Source organism: Pleurodeles waltl, chromosome 6, assembly GCF_031143425.1.
Source record: "Pleurodeles waltl isolate 20211129_DDA chromosome 6, aPleWal1.hap1.20221129, whole genome shotgun sequence".
In the NCBI taxonomy this organism is placed as follows: domain Eukaryota; kingdom Metazoa; phylum Chordata; class Amphibia; order Caudata; family Salamandridae; genus Pleurodeles; species Pleurodeles waltl.
In genome coordinates this window covers 1,001,621,932-1,001,640,766 of record NC_090445.1, presented here as the reverse complement: position 1 = coordinate 1,001,640,766, position 18,835 = coordinate 1,001,621,932, and the positions used below count along the sequence as shown (strand labels likewise).

Below are 18,835 nucleotides of genomic sequence, written 5' to 3'. Positions count from 1 at the left end.
ACAAGGGGAACTAAAAGGCAAAGAGAACTGACAGAATTTTAATGGAATAAAATTTGTGGGAATAGTTTTGTGTGATGACAAATAGTCATCAGAGGAGGGATTGATGACGCAGAAACGAAGGTTTTACATTTATTAGCGCATAAACGTAGTGCCGCAATAATCAAGTGTGACTTTAACCGAATTAATAAAGATTGTACGGGGACAAATGTGCCCTCAGAGTAGTTCGCCAACATTTATAAGCGTGCTTTATATAACGTGATGTATTAGAATTGTACTAATCTGACATAACCGTAAACGTGTGCCATGATTTGCTTGTTTGAAATGTTTTAACTTAGCATAACTTTAGTGGAGGCTTCGGCCTAGTTGCCTTGTCTCACGGTTTAGATGCTCGTGTTTTTCTAATGTGCTAATAAAACGTGTATTCTTGCTTGAAGCTGTACTTTTCCAGTGAGATCTGTTCACATGCTTATCTTTAAGGTTTCGTGCCAGCCTGGCATCTTCTTCTTTGCTCCAAGGTCAATCTGCAGGTGCAGACAATGGAAGCTCTGAAAGTGAGTTAATTGGTAAAATATGTTGCAACTTACGTTCCCGACTCCAAGGATAATGTATGCCTAGGTAGAAGCTTGTAAATTGTAGTTTTTGATTGGACAATTTGAAGCCAACCTATGAACCCTCCAATGGAAGACCCTACTGGATTTGAACTGTTGATTATTTAAACCTGGTGCACAAGAAGAAAGCAGCCATTAATTATCGCCCATTGCAGCCATTATGGCCCATCTTGCCGACCTCGTCATTTTGCCATCTTCTACGATGCCAATTGATGTTCGTCGCCATTTTGAATGAGACTTTGATGCTTTCTCTAATCAAGAGAAAGAGACTTTAAGTAATTCTCGCCCTAGAGACTTTAACTTTGATCTGCCCCTTCGCATAAAGTAGTAGTTTTGTCCTTTTATCTTGCCGCTGTGAGGCAATTGCCCCGTCCACCCTGCCCCTTTGCCCCCGTCCCATGCTGATCGAAACCGGTACCTGTGAGACGAAGACTTCCTTGAATGCTGATTGAATTTGGTAAATATGAAAGGAAAATGTACAATTGCATTGTGTTTCTTTTTAGGTAACCAACTGCTGATTTTTGATAAGAGCCCTAGTTAGGAGTTTTCCAAATCAATGTTGCTAAATTGTTTTTGCATGAAGTCCCACATGCGGATGCTAATTTGAGGTTAGATGAGGATTCATTTGTTGCACGATGCAATTTGAGACCTTGTTATGCTGACTAATGTATGCAATTAGCGCATTACAGATTATAGTTTTAGTGGTTTGCGTTGCTATTATCGAATGCATTGTTATTCAAATGCTGCATAGATTGCATCTTTTTCGCCGTTATGGACAGCTATTAATGTTCATTTACATATACCATTTGGTGTTGAGACACATTTATATCGTGCTAGCTTTGTTAATATAGGGAAATAAATTCATTAACTTTGAATAAACTGGTGTGGTTATTCATGGCCGAAAGGTCATGGTTCGCCGAAATGTTTTCTGGATTAATTGTGAAGTGTTATGTTGATCAGGGCATTGCTTATGTTCGTTATTGATTATTGATTAGATTAAATTGACTAATCTCGGGTGAAGAGAGCCCCACTTGGTCAAAAGATTCATCGACCCAAGAGATTTGTCGACATCTGGCCCACAGCTATAGGAAAGGACCTATGGAGCACCATATAGCAGGTTGTAAATCCCACGTGGTATACTCTATCAAGTCCCTTTCTTCCCAGGAAGGCACATTTGATGCCCAGGAGATGTGGTCCTTGTAAGAATAATATGTGCAGGGCATGTTGTTTGATGAAATACATGACTGCCCCCCTTTTGTTGCAGTTGTTCAAGCCATTTACATTCCATGAAAGGATCTTCAAACCTCCTTGTCTTTTCTACCATGGATTGTCACCATATAATTTATGCTTTTTCTGGAGGTGGTATATGGGATGACTATGGCAATGTGAAAGACATATAGCAATGCACTGAACTGCCATACCGACCTAACTCCCCCCCACCCTATACTTCACCTTCTAAAGCATCTGCCATCTGTTAGAACATATCAAATGGAAAGATCCTTAAACAGTGTAACTCAAGAGAGACAATCAGTAACAAAAGAGATTAGATTTAACTAGGGTCCATAGGTTAGCCATGATGGTCACCCCAAATATAAAGTAAATCTGGTGCTGCACGCTCCACATGCTCATGAGACGAAAGAAAGAGAGGAAGGCCCATCAATACAGAGCTGAGGAGAGGGTCGCTGTTCACCCTACTCAAGGACATTGTTTGTTCCCATCAAGTCCTTCTGGTGTAGCTATCTCTGTTGAGGGAGAACTGTGTTTCAGATTTCTGAGTCATAGGTCTCCCAGCTTGTGCTGTCTCTTATTTCTCTTGCTCCTGCATCCTAAAGCACTCCATTCAAAGTCCATCCTTTAGGGCCACATTAATTTTTAATGTTGGCTTCTCCTCCACCTAGTCCCAGGTGCTTTTGGGGGTGTCAAAGATGAATGCTTTGTCCTTATATTGTAACTTCAGTCTAACTGGGAACAGAAGCATATACTATACTTGCATTGCCCACAGTTTCTGCTTGACTTCAAGGAACAAACATCTCTGTTGTGTTTACCTCTAGGATATAGTCTAGAAACATCATGACTTTTGCTGAGCAATAGGGAAGATTGCTGGTCTTTTGCGATGCCGGCAATATTGCGTCCCTGTCCGCAAAATTGAATACCCATGCAATCAGAGGCCTACGAGGGGCCTCAGGGAATGTATCACAAATGATCTGTGTGCCTTTTCAAAGATGAAGCAGGTGGATAGGTCTTTGGCTGGCACCCATGATTTCAGCCAGTTGGTAACAAATTGCTTTCACATGGAGCCCTCTGCTCCCTCAGGGACCCCTGCAGTCATAATGTTGTTGTGCCTAGCTCTCATTTCAACATCTTTGGCGTGGTCCTTCAGTTGGTTGACCACCCCGTACAGGTGCAAATACTTAGGGACTGATTTAGAAGTCGGCTGGTGGCTTTCTCCGTCACAATGGTGACGGATATCCCGTCCGCCGAAATCTAAATACCATAGAATACAATGGGATTTAGATTTCGGTGTACGGGATACCCATCACGTTGTGATGGATTAATCCGTCCGCCGAGTTCTAAACAAGGCACTTAGTTTCCAATGTCTGGAGAGAGTCCTCAATCTTTGAGATCCTATTTTCAGCCTCTATCGCTCAGTCCTCTTCTTGGTACAGGTCAAGGACTAGTTCCCCAATTTTCCACTTGAATGATGAGCATTTATCTAGGATTACTTGTAGGGCTGTAGTAGCCGTTGCATGTGTGTACCCATTTGGGTCTCTCCTGGCGGCACACAGGGACAAGGGAGGAAGAGAGACAATACCTCTGTTGAGTATGGAAAGTATTCAAGTGCACTTGCTGCTCTCCCACACACCCACATGCAATTGATGAGTGGCAGGTTGGGGCCCGGCCCTTCCCAACAACTCATACTCTGCCCTCAAAACCACTGCACTCCCTGCCAGGCTCCTGTCAACCCAGGATGCTCCAATGAGCCTCCGATATTGTCCATGGACATAGGGCAAACTTTGTAGTCCTGCCTAAACTCCACGTATCATTATGGCCCCAGGCCCTCCATCCTGGGCTGATTGGCCCCGCAGGCCCTGTGCTTTATGAGTGTGGTGGGGGGCATAAAAGAAGGAGTTGCTCCACGTGCCAGGTCCAATACTGCCCCCGTTAGCCACAGCATCTGATCGGATTACACAGTCTGACCTTTCTCACCTCTGATCAGCCTCATTTGGTAACAGACCATTGTCTCAGCCCAAAGCTAGGCCAGCCCTCATGCTCTTTGTCCGAGGCCTGCTAAGCCATCTACTCTGCATCATCCATGATCTCTTTGAGTGGGCTAGGGTGGGTGCCGTCCCTGGATTGGGTGACCACTTGTAGGCCTCCACTTCACCTTCTTTAATTCCTGAAGCCAAGCCATCTTTCCTCCAAGGCTGCCTTGACTGCAGACAGGTTGCTCTAGAATCAGGCATCACTCGTCCTCTTCTGGGAGGGATGGGCCGCCATCGGCCCCAGGTATGTTCTCAGTTCTGCTCCCCTTGTAGTTTCGGGCTGGGTGTCCGGGGGGGTGGATGGGCACACTCATACAAACTTCCCTACACATCAGACACTATTTTGTACTTCGTAGCTTGGATGACGATGGACCTATGATGTCTGCTCCAGAGCTCATGCCTGAGCATCCACCACCTTAAGCCTTTCACATTAATTTATTTCTCAATGAAAACCATAATAATTTTTGTACTAAAATATTTTATTATCCTTCAAGTGTCAGAAACAACTGTGGCAGGAATTTGTGTTTTCTGATTTATCATATACCACAGAATGAGCTAATTTCTTGAATTAGTTGAACCCTAAGGGAAAAAACTAGAATAGTGAAGGGGAACAAAGTGACTGATTAACGTAAATCAGTGCTTCGGCCTAGTAGTATTCAACATTGAGTCCATTGGGATACTTTGGTGTCTACTTCGTAATCGAGCCTTCTGTTTTTCATTAGATGAGTGATACCTTTCACTAGTTTGAATCACTGTCATGAGTTATAGCATGCCTCTAAGGTAATGCACATTTTCTCTTCGGCTTTTAATTATATTTATTTATTCAGTAACTGTCAAGTCCTCTTTTAACGAAAGAGACTTATCAATTCCAGCTGGGTATCCCCCTAGAAGTTACACTGAGTACAGTGGTGCAAACTTTCATTTTTTTACAGGAAATCTTATTCAAGAAGCAGTTTTATAAATTGCTTTAGGGAGAAATAATTTTAAAGTGATAAAAAATAGGCTGAGCCCTGACTCATGCCCTTTTAAAACAAGGTTTAATTTAGACATTTGGACAATAGTTGTACTCTAAAATATATCTCAAAGTCAGCATACAGCTCTTGCATATTTTCCCTTTTTAGGGTCAAGCGCAAAGCGCTCTGACCCTGGTGTAATCTCTCTATGGGCTTGTAACCACGCCCTTCAGTTTGGTTGGTTCGTGGGCTTGCCTTTTAAAATTCGCTTGATTTCATTAGTGAAATGCATGCATACATCATGCCTTTCCCTGTGTTTAGCCCTCCTCGAGCGCACTGACCAACTACTGAAAACATACGAGGCTTGATGTTTTCCGTATGGTTTCTGGACTACTTTTTCTATTTACTTCGCAGCGCGATCTTGCTGGGCAGTAGTCGAACGCTTTGAATGACATCGACCCTGAAACATGGATAATTGCACTTTTGCCGATACGTTTCACTGCGTGTGAACTTCTGTTTCCTTTTGTGTGTCTGCTTTGCACTGATGGCAGCCGTTGGCTCGCTTGTGTGAAACTTTCACTTTTCATTTTATGTGGCAAGAAAAGTCCGGTTAGTTATGTGAAACTTTTTTTCTTTTCATTTTTAAGGTATGTGGCAAGAAAAGTCTGGTTAGAAATTTACAACACACAAGACCCATTGCACTGCAAATGCTTGTTCTGAATGTATTCACAGTGGCTCGTGTTCAAGTTTAGTTTGATTTATGTTTTTTTACCTTGCACAGTAATGTAGTTCTAAATATCAAAAACTAAAGCTATACACATTTGTAACAATGCATCTAATAATTATAATATTTAAGATTTCGTAAGAGGATGTACTACATCGGCGAAAGAAACCACAGTGACTAAGGCATGTCTCAACCAAAATACATTATTCGTGAGTTACAGTGGTTATTATTCCTAAATGTAGTGTTTATTTCGTTCTTTTGATGATTACCAGCTTAAATACACTTGAAAGTGACACTCCTGATTGTTCCAAAGAAAATGTTTCTTAGACGTCCAGCACTGTAACCACTCACTGGCAACTGGGGTGAACAAAACAGTTTTCGAAAAAGCAAGGAAAAGAAATTGGAATCTCTCTGCTCTCCCTTTCTGGGGGACACTTGGTACCTGATGCGTCAAGGAATTGAGAGGTGTGGAATGTTTCTAGATGTCTTATTGGCTGAAATGGCCATGACCAACCAGGAGTCCTAAAACGCAGAATTTGGGTTTTGGGTAGGAAACAGGAGCTTCACCCGTGAACTAGTGACAGCTGCAACATTAATTTTGGCAAAATATGTCCATGTTTAGTAGAAAAAGGCTGTGGTTGCCAAGCCACGTTACATGCCTTAATATATTCTTGCTTACATATTTTGATAGCTAGTCAAATGTAGTTGGCAGTCCTGCTCCTTTGCGAAACCGTTATTGCATTTTATTGCTGACCACTACTATTGTCCTTCCTGAAAGAATTTAGAGACAATCCCGACAGATGTAGAAAGGGCCAAAATTCTATCATAAATTACTTCTAGGATGAAACCAATCAATATATATGAAACTTTCAAACCTAATAGACTAGGGATTACATGTAAGAAATGTTCATTTATGCAACAACACAGAGCATTTTCAAACAAGTTTTATGTTGGACAGGAGATATTGCCATTTCTAGAACTATGCACGTCTATGCTTTAAAAAATCGTCCTTTCAAGAACCCCCAAACGTACCTCCTACTTTCTGCTGGAGATGGACAGGAACCCAGAAACACGGTAGAAATACAAGCACTTGCTCTGCCCACACCACTTTTCTACTTAAGAGTAATTCAAAAACACTATGAACTGCATCTACTATAATACAATAGAAGAACTGGTGCTTGCTTGTTGGCATTGTGTGGTTTTGTTGCTGGACGAAAGTAGCACTGATCACCATACACAAGAAATATATCAAAACTGCACACACTTAGAATAGCATGTTAACTAGTGCCTTCATGCAAATTGCCACCTCCTGGCCAGTTCATGTAATGTGGGACCAGAAGAGGTGAGAATGCAAGTTTACCTTAAGAATTATTTGATTTTCAGGACATAACCTCATATTGACATTTTAAAGGTATCATTGTCAGGAAGAGAAAGACGTTTCTTTAATTGTACAAAATCAAAGATACACTTCATCCTAAAGGGGACTTCTCAGTAAGCTTTAGTGGGTTTTAGCAGTGCAGTGTGCATAATTTGAAATTTGTGGTGGAGACTTGGTTCTGGGGTAAAATTGTGTGATTTAGGAACTACAAGTGCTGTATTTTGTTTACACTGTCTTTTTTTCTTTTGACCCTAAATGACATTGATAGCATGGGATGGGCAATCCGGGGCAATATAAAAAAAAAATGTGTCCAAGTATTCAGGTTGTGGAGTTTATGAGTTCCTTACTGGAATCCAAATAAAAAATTCCATTGTAATCAGCCCATTGTCAATGTGAGAAGTTGTCACACAGGGAGTCAAAGACTGAATGCATGGCTAATTCTAACCAAGGCGCCTTCCGGAATGTAGAGCTAATATTGAAGCTACATTAGGAACTGAACCAAATTCAAAGACCACTATCAGATCCAGACTGCACACCAGTTGGTACATACAAGATCAATGGCATACATAAAACTGAGGAGGCCCTTAGTGGCATGAATTGAATCAAATTCCTAATGTTCCTACAGTAACAGCTCAGCAAGCACTGAATTCAGTCTTCTCAAACACAGTTGACACTTTGATACTAAAAATGAAATCGAGAAACCCCAGCTATGGTTTGATATCTTGCTAATTGCCTTTATCCTTTCCAACATGATCTATACTCCAAAACTCTACTGGTGACGGTGCCACACAGTAAACTAATGGCAGACTGTACACTAAACACATTCCAGTAACATAACATAGTCCTAACAAGTAATTTAGAGAGAGTTACACACACTGTGGTCAGCACATTAATCAATACATTTGATAAATTCACTACAATGAAATGGCATAAAGTGAAAGTTGGAAGTAAAATTGAACAGCGGAGAATCTCAAGGCTTGTCTTGTTCAAAGAAGCTGAAAAATACATTGCTGGCAAATAAACAATACTATTTGTGGGTGATAACATTGTGCTTGGGCAGAGTTTGGTCACTAATACAGAAGAGAATCAATGGCTCTGGGGAGCTGACACATTGCCCCAGGCTGCATGAGAGCAAACCAATGGATGAACAGTAGTAAGATTCAATTAATGTTTGCACACCTAATACCAAGGTTGCATATACTTTATTCAACCTCGGGGCTCTCTAATCCACTACAGACACTGCCTGTCCCTTAATCTCACTCTTGCATGTTCCTGCTTTCTACCTTTATGACACTTCCCATCTTTGTCTTCCTCCATTTTTCTGTTTGGTTTGTTTTTCCCTCTGGAATTGTCTGATGCACAAAAACAAGTGCCGGTCGCCAAAAATGAGTGCCGGTGGACCCCACCGGCAACCGTTGGATTAAATTAAGCACTGCATTTACTCATGATGTCTACCTACTATGGATCCCAAGCACTTGACTCTCAGTGATAGAGTGGGTCAAGCACCCTAAGGCTTCTCAGGAGAGTAAATTACTGCATTCACAAACAATGCACAGTCCCCTGACGTCAGGGCTCCAGTGTTTCGTAGGCAGGTCCCTGAGTCCCACTCCCTTCTTCCAGTAGTGGTTTTTCCCCATTCACTACAGGCAACATTCAGATTAAGCTTCATAGTTTGAGTCTCAGGAGATTCTCTGATTCTTTATTAAAGTCAAAAGAGATTCAGCTCGATAGTGCTATCTGCCAGGCATGTTCCCCTGTGGTCGTCTGGCAAGATCTGATTACTGGATCCTCTGGGCACACCCCCTTCACAGGAGCTGAAGCTGCAGCGGCTGCTCAAGTAGGTCTATCACACTTGGCTCAGGAGGGCCATGGTCAGGTGTCCTAGAGTTCCTAACATGAGGTCCTGCAGTGGCAGAGTCCAGGACGTTCTCAATGCTCCTTCGATGTTGCTAAGTTCCTTTGGATCCTCCCCATACATAAGGGAGCTGGGGCTGTGGCATTCCTGCAGCTGGTCCTCAGTTGTTGCATGGGCCGACGTGGGTCAACATGGTGAGCTCTTTCATTCTTCAATAGTCTCGTCCTGACCACATTCCATGCCTTGTCCTGGTGCACCCCGGCATACTGGGTCACCATTATTCTTCTGTACATGGACTACTGCTCAATTGGCACAGCAGCAATCTTCACAGTGGTCCCGTCTTGCACACAGGGTAACCAACCTAGGTCTGGACAAGGACTCCAGCCCTCTCGGCACAGAAGTACTGTTCACAATGGCCCCACACTGTGCAGCACTCCATTGTCCCTGTATTTTACCACTTTGAGGCACACTTACGCCCATCACAAGTGTACCAACCACTGTGCAGCACTCAACATCAAACTAATGTAGGCCAAAAGTGAGTTAAGCACACAACAGCGGAACTTTGAATGAGTGATGCTGTTGGCTTCGCTCCAGTGACATTGGTAAAAAGGACCTGTTCACTACATACTACACGGTATGCGGCCACCATTGCACTTGTGCTGCTGAACTCCTGGTAAAGGCAGTAGCCTTTCACCACTATGAGAGCACTGCCTTGGGTGTCCCTTTTGGTTAAAAAAGACTGTAATCCATAAAACAGGCCAATATCATGGCACACATGTGTGATCCATGGTCGTCCATGACAACAATAATCAGCATTAGGGATCCAGATAACATTACAGCTGGAACACTCAGGGCAGGATGTACGTACGTTACCACATGAGGGATTTTACTGTCCCAACAATTTTTAACAAGGTGAGCATGCGTGATGTGGGTTGTAGAGTATTCAAAGTAATATATTCCTCAAACCTTTAGCAAAAAAATCTGTGAGTAAGATCAGAGATTTTGTTGACAATAGGTTATTGACCAGTGTTTACCTAGGCATGCTTCCTTGTTAAACAAATGTAATTCATTGCATTATACAAATTCTATATAACAAGGATGGTTATAATGTATGGATGTTTATTTTCAGAATTTTGCAGAGAATATTGATGCGTTGCTTATTATTGAATAAAGTAGAAAAAAGGTTGTTCCTCTTAGAAGAGGTTTATCTCACATTGGTGTTGTAAGCATGGTTCAAAGGTTACAAGCCATTGGGCCCACCTCAAAAATGTGTGCAGTGCATTTTATCAAATTACAGAGAGTTGTCCAAAGGGCCTGGTAGAAGGTGTCTTTTCAGTGACAAATGCATGTCTGTCAACTGTGTGACTTAAAATTGCAAGCCGTATGCATCTTTTATGAGGTAGATTCCATTAACGTGAACAGAACACAAACAATTTGCAGGGAATTGAAAAGAGGTTAAATTTAACCCATTTAAGTCTATGGAGACATTTATTTGTTAGCTGTGTGAATAGTGGTAAAAAGAGGATAATATCCACAAAATGTGGACACCTTGACACATATCTTATGTATCCAGCATGTAGTCAAAAGTTATCTCCCTTATCACACAATTGGTGATTGAGCATTTGCCATAGATTTACCATGTTGAATTACTTCAAGATCGCTAACCTACAGGAAACTGGCAGAATGACTAGCTGATATCATTGTTGATGTTATCAATAAGATATTTTGAGACTTTATCAGTGATGTCATCAATTATGTTATTTAACATGTCACAAGTGGTGTAATATGTGAAGTCATAAGCAGTGCATGGCAGGGGTGCAAGTCATATCTCAGTGAAATATAACTGGTGAATTTCAGGGTTTTATTGTGTTTGAACATAACTTTTTTGTGTTATTACAAAACCTAAATATAATGTCACTTTACCCTTGTTTTTTCAGTGAATTTCTAGTTTTTTTTAAATCCTATTCAGCCAACTGCCCCACTGAGCATGGCTTTTGGCTGTCCAGCAGGAGTTTGGCCAAAGGTCCTAACCTCTTGCAAGTGCCTCCCATCACCCAGTGGGCAGCCACGCCTTGCGGTGCACAGCAAAAGACGATGACTGCTTAAACCTGGCCCTGTGCTCAACCCCTTCTGTGCACAGCCGTTAGCCCCCACAGGTGGCCAGACCTCGCTGTGACCAGCCTTCAGCTGTGCTCAGCAGAGAGTTGGCCACAGGGATTGGCCTATGGCCAGGCACTGCATCCAACCCCACGTGTGGCCAACCCCCTGCAGATCCCCAACCCACATTGAATTTTATAATTTATTTTCAAAATTAATTTCACCAGTACTGTGGAACTGCCATGCATTACCGGTGTGTAAGTTTTATACCAAAGGTTCAGTCGACAAAGCTTTGCATTATTGCAGAGTTTTTCAATTACAATGTTTAGGTTGAATTGTGTATCTTCAATGATTTGAAGGATATTGATGCTGGTGTTTGTGAGATTGAATCAAAGGGGATATTTGTAGAGGATGATGATGTGAGTCAACAGGATGGAGCAAAATGGTATCCCATGTGAATCTAGCATTTTTTGGGATATTGAGTTCTGCAGCTGGACAATTTGGTGACGTTTTGGTGAGGTAGGAGGTGAACCTCTACAGAACCCTATCGGAAAGAAGTGTGCTCGTTTCCTGTGGCTTAATGGTTCACTCTGTTGCATGATCTTAAGCCAAATTGGTGACGCTGGATAAGGTTGGGCTTGCTGACCTGGTTTTGGAATTGAACGAAAGCTACTTTGTAAATAATTTTTCCGATGAATGGTAGATGAATGGTAGGGCTATAATAAATAACTTAACAAATTTTAGTTCAGTTGCCTAGCAAATACCATATATTTCTGAATGTAGATATCTTTAGGAAGGGTTGCTATTTACATTGATCCTATAAGGAATAATTTCATATTAAACATCTGGTCATAACTCATGTAATTAATCCTGCAGTGTTCTTTATCCGATTCTGTTAATAAAATTGTGCCCCTCATTCAGGTTTCAAATAGATCACTAAATAAGGACAGGCCAATGCTAAAGTCCTGGCAAATGTTTTTCGGGAGTAACTTTATTCAACAAAAGTCATAGGTATCCTACATGAAGTTACTTAATCTGCTGTTTGAGAAACCTAGCTCCACCTTGTATACTAAAAGACTAAACATCAGTCCTTCAAGTCCATACTCAGCACTTGCTTAAAGCAACATATTTAACATCCATAATAGTGCATAAGGGCAACAAAACTAGACACAAATCTAAGGGATAATACCATAAGCAACAAGGGACTAAAAAATCCTTTATTAAATCCAAGGCAATAATAACAGAGGATGATATTAAACATAAATAAACTTTCATAGGCTTACTAGAAGAACAGCAACTGAACCAAGCACCTGAAACCAACTTAATTTCCATAATTCTGCATACATCAGACAGAGGAATATTCACTGAGCACGATGTAGAAAGTTGCCTAATTGTAATGTGAACGGAAATAACCAGACACCTGCTATTGTGGAACAATGGTTGCAGACCCTTGCAGGTGACCCAGCTGGCAGTGCATAGAAACAAGCATTAGCAAAGCCAATAGGTTTTGCCTATGTGAGAACCAACAGCTTTGCCAATGCATTTAAACCATGTTGTGCACCAGCATGGCTGCTGTTCAGCATGGCTAAAGGTTAGTCATGTAGAGGAGAGTGCCGTGGAATGGAGTTGAGTGTCGTAGAGTGTAGAGCTGTGGAGTGTTGTAGAGTGGAGCCTCATAGAGTAGAGAAGTGTGAAGTGAAGTAGACTGTCAGACTGGAATGGAGTAAAGAGTCATGTAGTGGAGTAGATAGAGAGTCATAGATGGTCCTGTGGGGTAGAGTACCATGGAGTGCCATAGAGTTGAGTGTGTAAAGTCGAGTAGAATAGAGTACCGTAGATTGCAGTAAAGTGTCCTCAAGTGGCATGCCATATGAGTGGAGTAGAATGGAGTGGTGTAAAATGGAGTAGAGAGGAGTGGTGGAGAGTGAAGTGGTGTAGAGTCTCGCAGAGTGGGGGGGCATAGAGTGGAGTGGCGGAGAGTGGAGTAACGTGTTGTAGAGTAGAATGCCATGGAGTAAAGTGTTGTGGAGTGGCACAGAGTGGAGTAGAGTGTCACAGCATGGAGAGGCATAGAATTGAGTGGAGTAGAGTGTGACATAGCGGAATGCAGTGGTGTAGCGTGGAGGAGTGAAGTGTCATAGAGTGGAGTAGAATAGAGTGTTGTAGAGTGGCATCGAATCTTCACGCATAGAGTGTAATGGCATAAAGTTGAGAAGAGAGGACTGGTGTAGAGTGAAGTGGCACTCTACAGCAGCCCTCTCTTGTGTAAAGAGTTATAGAGTGGCATCAAGTGTTGTAGATTGGACTGTTGCAGAGTTAGGTGGTAGAGTATGGTAAAATGGAGAAGAGTGTCATAGAGTAGAGTGATGTAGAGTGGATTAAAAGTGGTGTGGTGTGGAGTAGCATAGAACCGAATAACATAGAGTGGAGTGTCCTAGATGGAGTGTTGTAGGGTGTCACATAATGGAGTGGCTTAGAGTGAAGTGGCATAGAGTGGGGTAGAGTGAAGAAGCACAGAGTGAAGAAGAGTGTCACACCAGAATTATAAATAAATATCCTTCATTTCTGCCTTCCCAATTCTGATATATTCTGAAATATGTGTACAGTTCATTTACATTTTATTGTGTGCTAGAAAACAATACCATCCTACAACCTTTTCACATTCCGGTACTCCACAAGATTGCAACATAAATCCTTTCACTTTGCAGTCGGAGAAAGGAAAGTAAACACCAACCTCCCTGGAAGACAGAGCCTTACATTTGACCTCTGTCTTTGAATGCCCAGCAAATGTGACAAGATCAAAAGAAAATTTAAAGGGCTGTTTATTGCTTATTATCTTCAGCATGGTAATTTTGGGGGTGTTTCAGCATTATCCCCTATTCCCAGCCCTTCTGGCATCGGTGTGAAATTGAAGAAAAGAACTGTGTAAGTTATGCTGTTAGTAAATAGCATTGACCAAAATAAGCAAGCTTGTAGACAGAACATTGTTCCTCATAAGAAAGCAGGATAGATGATGAAAGCAGTGAATACAAGTAGAATGAGTCAAGCAGAAAGATAGGCGGCAGGTAAACTTTTCACAGAAATACAGCATGTTTACTGCTTCTTAGCATTCAAGAGAGGCAATTGAAAACACTCCTCTGGAGTTCCTCACAAAATGGAAAAATAGTTCCCAGAAAGTAAGCACTGGTGGAAGGATACAAGGAGCCAGTCAAAGAGTGCCACAGGAGGGACAGAGACATGCTGGACAGCGTAAAATAAAGCCAGCTAATAGAAGGCAACCATGTGTGAGTTCTAAAACCCAAAGCCAATGATTAGCTATGGGGAGAATACATTTCAAAGGAAGGTTTTAGAATGTCCCTAAAATGTCTTTCGCAACCAGACTGCTGAGCTGTCTGGTAGGCCTCCACCTAAAAAATAGACATGTGGCTTTGTTGACGAAGGATAAATCAGACAGACACTGTAGGTACCCAGTATCCCTGAAATGATGCAAAAGGCCTATCTGACTAGACGCTCATAATCTGACCCAAACACAGAGAATGGACTCTGCCAGCCCTACCTTTCATGTGGGGTCATGCAAAGTTTGCAAAAGAAGAGTGAAAGAAAGCAGGGCGTTCAAGAAGTCCATGACAGAGGAAGCATCCTGCACTTAACGAAAAACAGAGACTGCTTTGTCACAATTTATGTGATCTGGATACAAGATGAAGGGGATCCACATTAATGAATTTCAAGTTTATAATTCTGAACAATTTGTGGATCCAGGAGTAGATTACCTTTATTTTGAATTGAGTCACCAAGTTATGTAAATGTCAGTAGGCATCACACTATATAGTCTGTGCTGAAAATGTACATGATTTATTGTCAAAACCCACGTTAAGGGCCTCATTAAGACTTCGGCGGTCCTGTCACAGGACCGTCGAAGCCGCTGCAGGCAAAAGACCGCCAGTAATGGAGGCCTTTTGCCCACCCTATTAGGAGTTTTCCGCTGGGCCAGTAGGCGAAAACAGCGTTTCCACCCGCTGGACCAGCAGAAAACTCACCACAACATTGACGCCGGCTTGTAATCAAGCCAGCGGCAATGTTGTGGTGGATCGGAGGCGAAAGCACGTGGCGCGCATTTCACTGCCGAAACGTGCGACTGGGCTGTCCATGGGGGCCCCTGCACTGCCTATGCCAAGTGCATGGGCAGTGCAGGGGCCCCCAGGGGGCCTCCGACGCCCCATTTCCGCCAGCCTTTGCATGGCGGTGAGACCGCCACGCAAAGGTTGGCGGAAAGGGGACTCGTAATCCCCAGGGCAGCACTGCTTGCAGCGCTGCCCTTCGGATTGTGACCGCCAAGACCGCCAGGCTGTCGACAGGTGGCAACCTGGAGGTGCAGATGGTCGGACCGTGGCCCATCTGCCACTATCATAATAGGGCAGTCGGACCGACCTGTCTGCAGCGGTCCGACTGCCATCGCTTGGTCATGAGACCACCGCACTCGTAATGAGGGCCTTAGTCTTTTTGAGGCCAAGGCATCTTACCTAGCACACAGGAAATACGCTGAACCTCACTTAGGATAAAAACGAACAAGCAGTCTGGGATCAACTAGTACTGGAGTATATTGTGAGAGACCGGAGAACGTTATCCAAAAATGAATGCCTTCCAGTGCAACATTCCGAATGTGGCCCCGTAGGTGCTGCAGATCAATTAGTACAGAGCAAGTGAATTAAAAACAACTTGCAAATATGATGAATGCAATTGTTCAAGCACTGGTCTTATGTAAACACCTCAGATGTTATGAAGCGATTAAGAGGTCAAAGACAAGGTTAATGGAGCCAACTAGAAAACTAGGGATCACCACAATTAAGCTTAAAGAAAACGGACATTGACTGTGCATGCCCCTGCAGGAACTGTGATATTTACAGGCAGGAGAAGGCTGATTCAGTTTTAAAGTGGGTCACTCCCAGCAGTGGCGCTGCAAATCTGAAGAGGGGGTAGGGAGGAGGGAGAGGCAACGGGGACAGGGATATAAATAATACGAAAAAACTACAGTTCCCGACACAGCAGCCTTGCTCCTCTTCTCTTCTGGTGTCCCAGCATTCCCTGGGACACCAGCACAGACGTCCCAGCTATCCTGGCACTGCTCTCATGCTAAACTTAGCATGAGAGCAGCATCAGGATTGGTCTGAGTGGCTTGGTCTGCTGCTCAGACAGCGCACTGGAGTCTGTGCAGTTTCTCCAGCCCAGCTGTGTAACACTCCCGGGTTGGAGAAAGCTAAGTGCGTTTTGCAGGCCTGAGACGGGAGACCAAGAGCACATGCAGACTTAGTGCACAGACTCCACTCCCCCTCCCCTGTCCCCCTCCCATGACCCAGCCTGCCCCTCCCTGCATATGCTGCTGGCTGTGCCAGCAGTTGTAGAATGAAACAATAATTCAATATTGTTTTATTTTACAGTTGCTGGCTCTTAGCCAGGAGGGCTATGCTCCTCCACCATTTCAGAGGAGCCACCTCTGGCCACTCGAAATGCATGTCTGCTGCCTACTAGAAGAGACCTAAAGACCTCATATCCATGGTAAAGTGAACCGGTTGACACAAAAGATCATTTGGAGAATGTTTTATGCATTAGGTTTATTGGCATTCTGAAATAAGGGACTAAGTACACTGTGAGTGGCACCCTAATAAAATATGTGGCTCAAAGTCCAATATCGAGTTCGCGGTTTAGCTATGTACACCTTCTTAGAACTCTATAATCTAAGATCTGTTCAAACAAACATATGAAAATAAATATATAAAATATAGCATTTTTGTTGTTTGTCTACCAGCAACTGGTAACTTCTGTAAGCAGTGGTAAAAATTAAATGCAGTGTTTGCTGAATAGACAAAATAAGAAGATAAAATAACTTTGAGTTTATTACTCCTAATGAATTTTACAACTTTTGAAAGCAAAGAGGCCAAACATTGTTATAAAATACTGGTAACTATCAAGATATGAGATATTACTGTAGCCTAAGTTTAAACCAATGAAAGAGAAGTAAGACTTTCTTTGATTGAGTTTCCACAATTTTTTTATAGTCCAATTTACTTTTCAATGTCTTCTAAACCTTCAACAAATATAAATTAGCGATTTGGTACTTTCACTCATGCAGATTAGAAAACCTTCTGATCATCCTCATTCCCCTGTATGTTAATATTGTCACCTGTGTTTATAGTAAAGATATCATCAGATGAGTAAATATAATCATTACTTAGAATAACTAAGCACAAGTATTTTATTTCTTAGATTAATCGGGGTTCCAGATATATCTGGAGAAACATTTTGAATTTTGGAAGCCCTTAGATTCCCTTTAGTCTCTTCCACCTACATGTACCCACTGGGCTCCTCTGTAGTTTTTGCAAGCTTGTTTCATTTTGGAAGAAAAGTAATTGCTACCCTATCGTTCTCCAGGCTATTAAGTGCTAAGAGACCATTTTAGCACGAGACATATTATAAGTATCCTGTAACCTGAAATGACTTATAGTGAGACATGTTAAGTTTCGTTGGTGCAGGATATCTGCTAAAAGGCAGTGGCTGCCTCCTGTGCTAAACTCATGGATCCCCAAACTCATATTTGAGTTGGAGGAATTGTATGGTTTCTGGTGGCAGGGTCTCGGCTTGCTTTACTGACAGAAAGTCTTGACTTGGAAACCCATCCACCAGAGGGAAGCCAGATCACAGTGAAAGGTACCTTGCCTATTTAGAGCAGAGTCATTACCCTGGATTGACCTACCCAGTACTGCCATGTGAAGCAGGGCAGACTCAAGCAGGGAAATTAGTAATTTTTCTGTTCAGGACTGCAGTGCGAAGCACAGTGCTTCCTGGTAGGGAAATCAATGACTCGCTCTGACACGCTAGTAGAAAACTCTGTGTATTAGGGCAATTTGTTTTTGTTTTTCAAAAGTGAACTCCAGCTTTGGGAGTTTAATCAAAAAAACATAAGTGTTTGCAGAGTGAAGCCAAAACGTGTCACCTCCTTGACATTCTGCTTTTCCTCCAAAGCTTGCTCAATACTGGCTGATGTGGGCAGTGAGATCCCTCCCTGCCAAAATATGGTGGACAGGCCTCCCCCAAGGGACCAGGGGCCAGATGTAGCAAAGGGTTTTACCCATTCTGTGTCTATGGGAAAATGTGTTCGTACATATGGCCCTAATAACCCACCTCTAGTTCCACATTTCAGATCGACCAATGTGGTATAAAAGTCTCCCTCGTCTTCCAATCCTAATGTAACACCACTTGCACCCTTAAAATGGTTTGTCTATTGTTATCCGATAGTATAATTATTTGTGTCTTTGTTAGAAAAGCATCAAAGTGCACCTTCTCAAAGCATTCACCACGTGATATGCCAAGAGCTTTATTTCAAAGTTGTCTCGCAGCCAAAATGTTAAACAGTTTGGTCAGCGAAAAAATACTTTTGACCTGATTTAGAGTTTGTTGGATGGGATAATCCATCATGACCCGTTTCCTTTAACAGTGTCCGTATTTATATTTCAGGTGACGCAAGCAGTTGTGAATTGTCCAGGACAAATGACTCTCCACACCAAGCCACTGCTGTTGTGTGGTGGTGATGGTTTCACACATTCAAACTTTGATGGGTGCACCGAATCTGCCCTTCGAATCAAGGAGGCTTTGGAAGCTAATTTGTGATGTTTGTTTTGAGATTTTCCCTGAAGTGAATCAGGTGTTTGATAAATTCCTTTCTGCTGGAATCCATTAAAAGGTTACAGATGTATACTTTAAATGTCTTGTTATATTTTCATGCACCGTCTGAAAAAACACCAAATGCTGACCTCCGGGTATGGAGGTTGAAAAAATCGATAATGCATATACATATTTATTTTCCCACTGTAGTTTGGATTACATAATTTACTACATTTCCCCCGTTCCCTATGTTAACATCAAATATGAGTCATGTAATTGCTTTAATACAACTTTGAACTGT

General features: G+C 42.4%; 1 protein-coding gene across 3 annotated transcripts in view; it reads left to right on the top strand.

Annotated features, from left to right (window-relative positions):
• The window catches only part of RNLS (renalase, FAD dependent amine oxidase), a 319,785-nt gene extending 301,158 nt beyond the window's left edge, over positions 1 to 18,627 (top strand). For all 3 annotated transcript variants that reach the window (XM_069239902.1, XM_069239901.1, XM_069239900.1), the window contains one exon: positions 18,388 to 18,627. In XM_069239902.1, the coding sequence (XP_069096003.1) occupies positions 18,388 to 18,540 (153 nt within the window). In that variant the 3' untranslated portion in view covers positions 18,541 to 18,627. The remainder of the gene's footprint in view (positions 1 to 18,387) is intronic.
• The last annotated feature ends 208 nt before the right edge of the window (positions 18,628 to 18,835 follow it).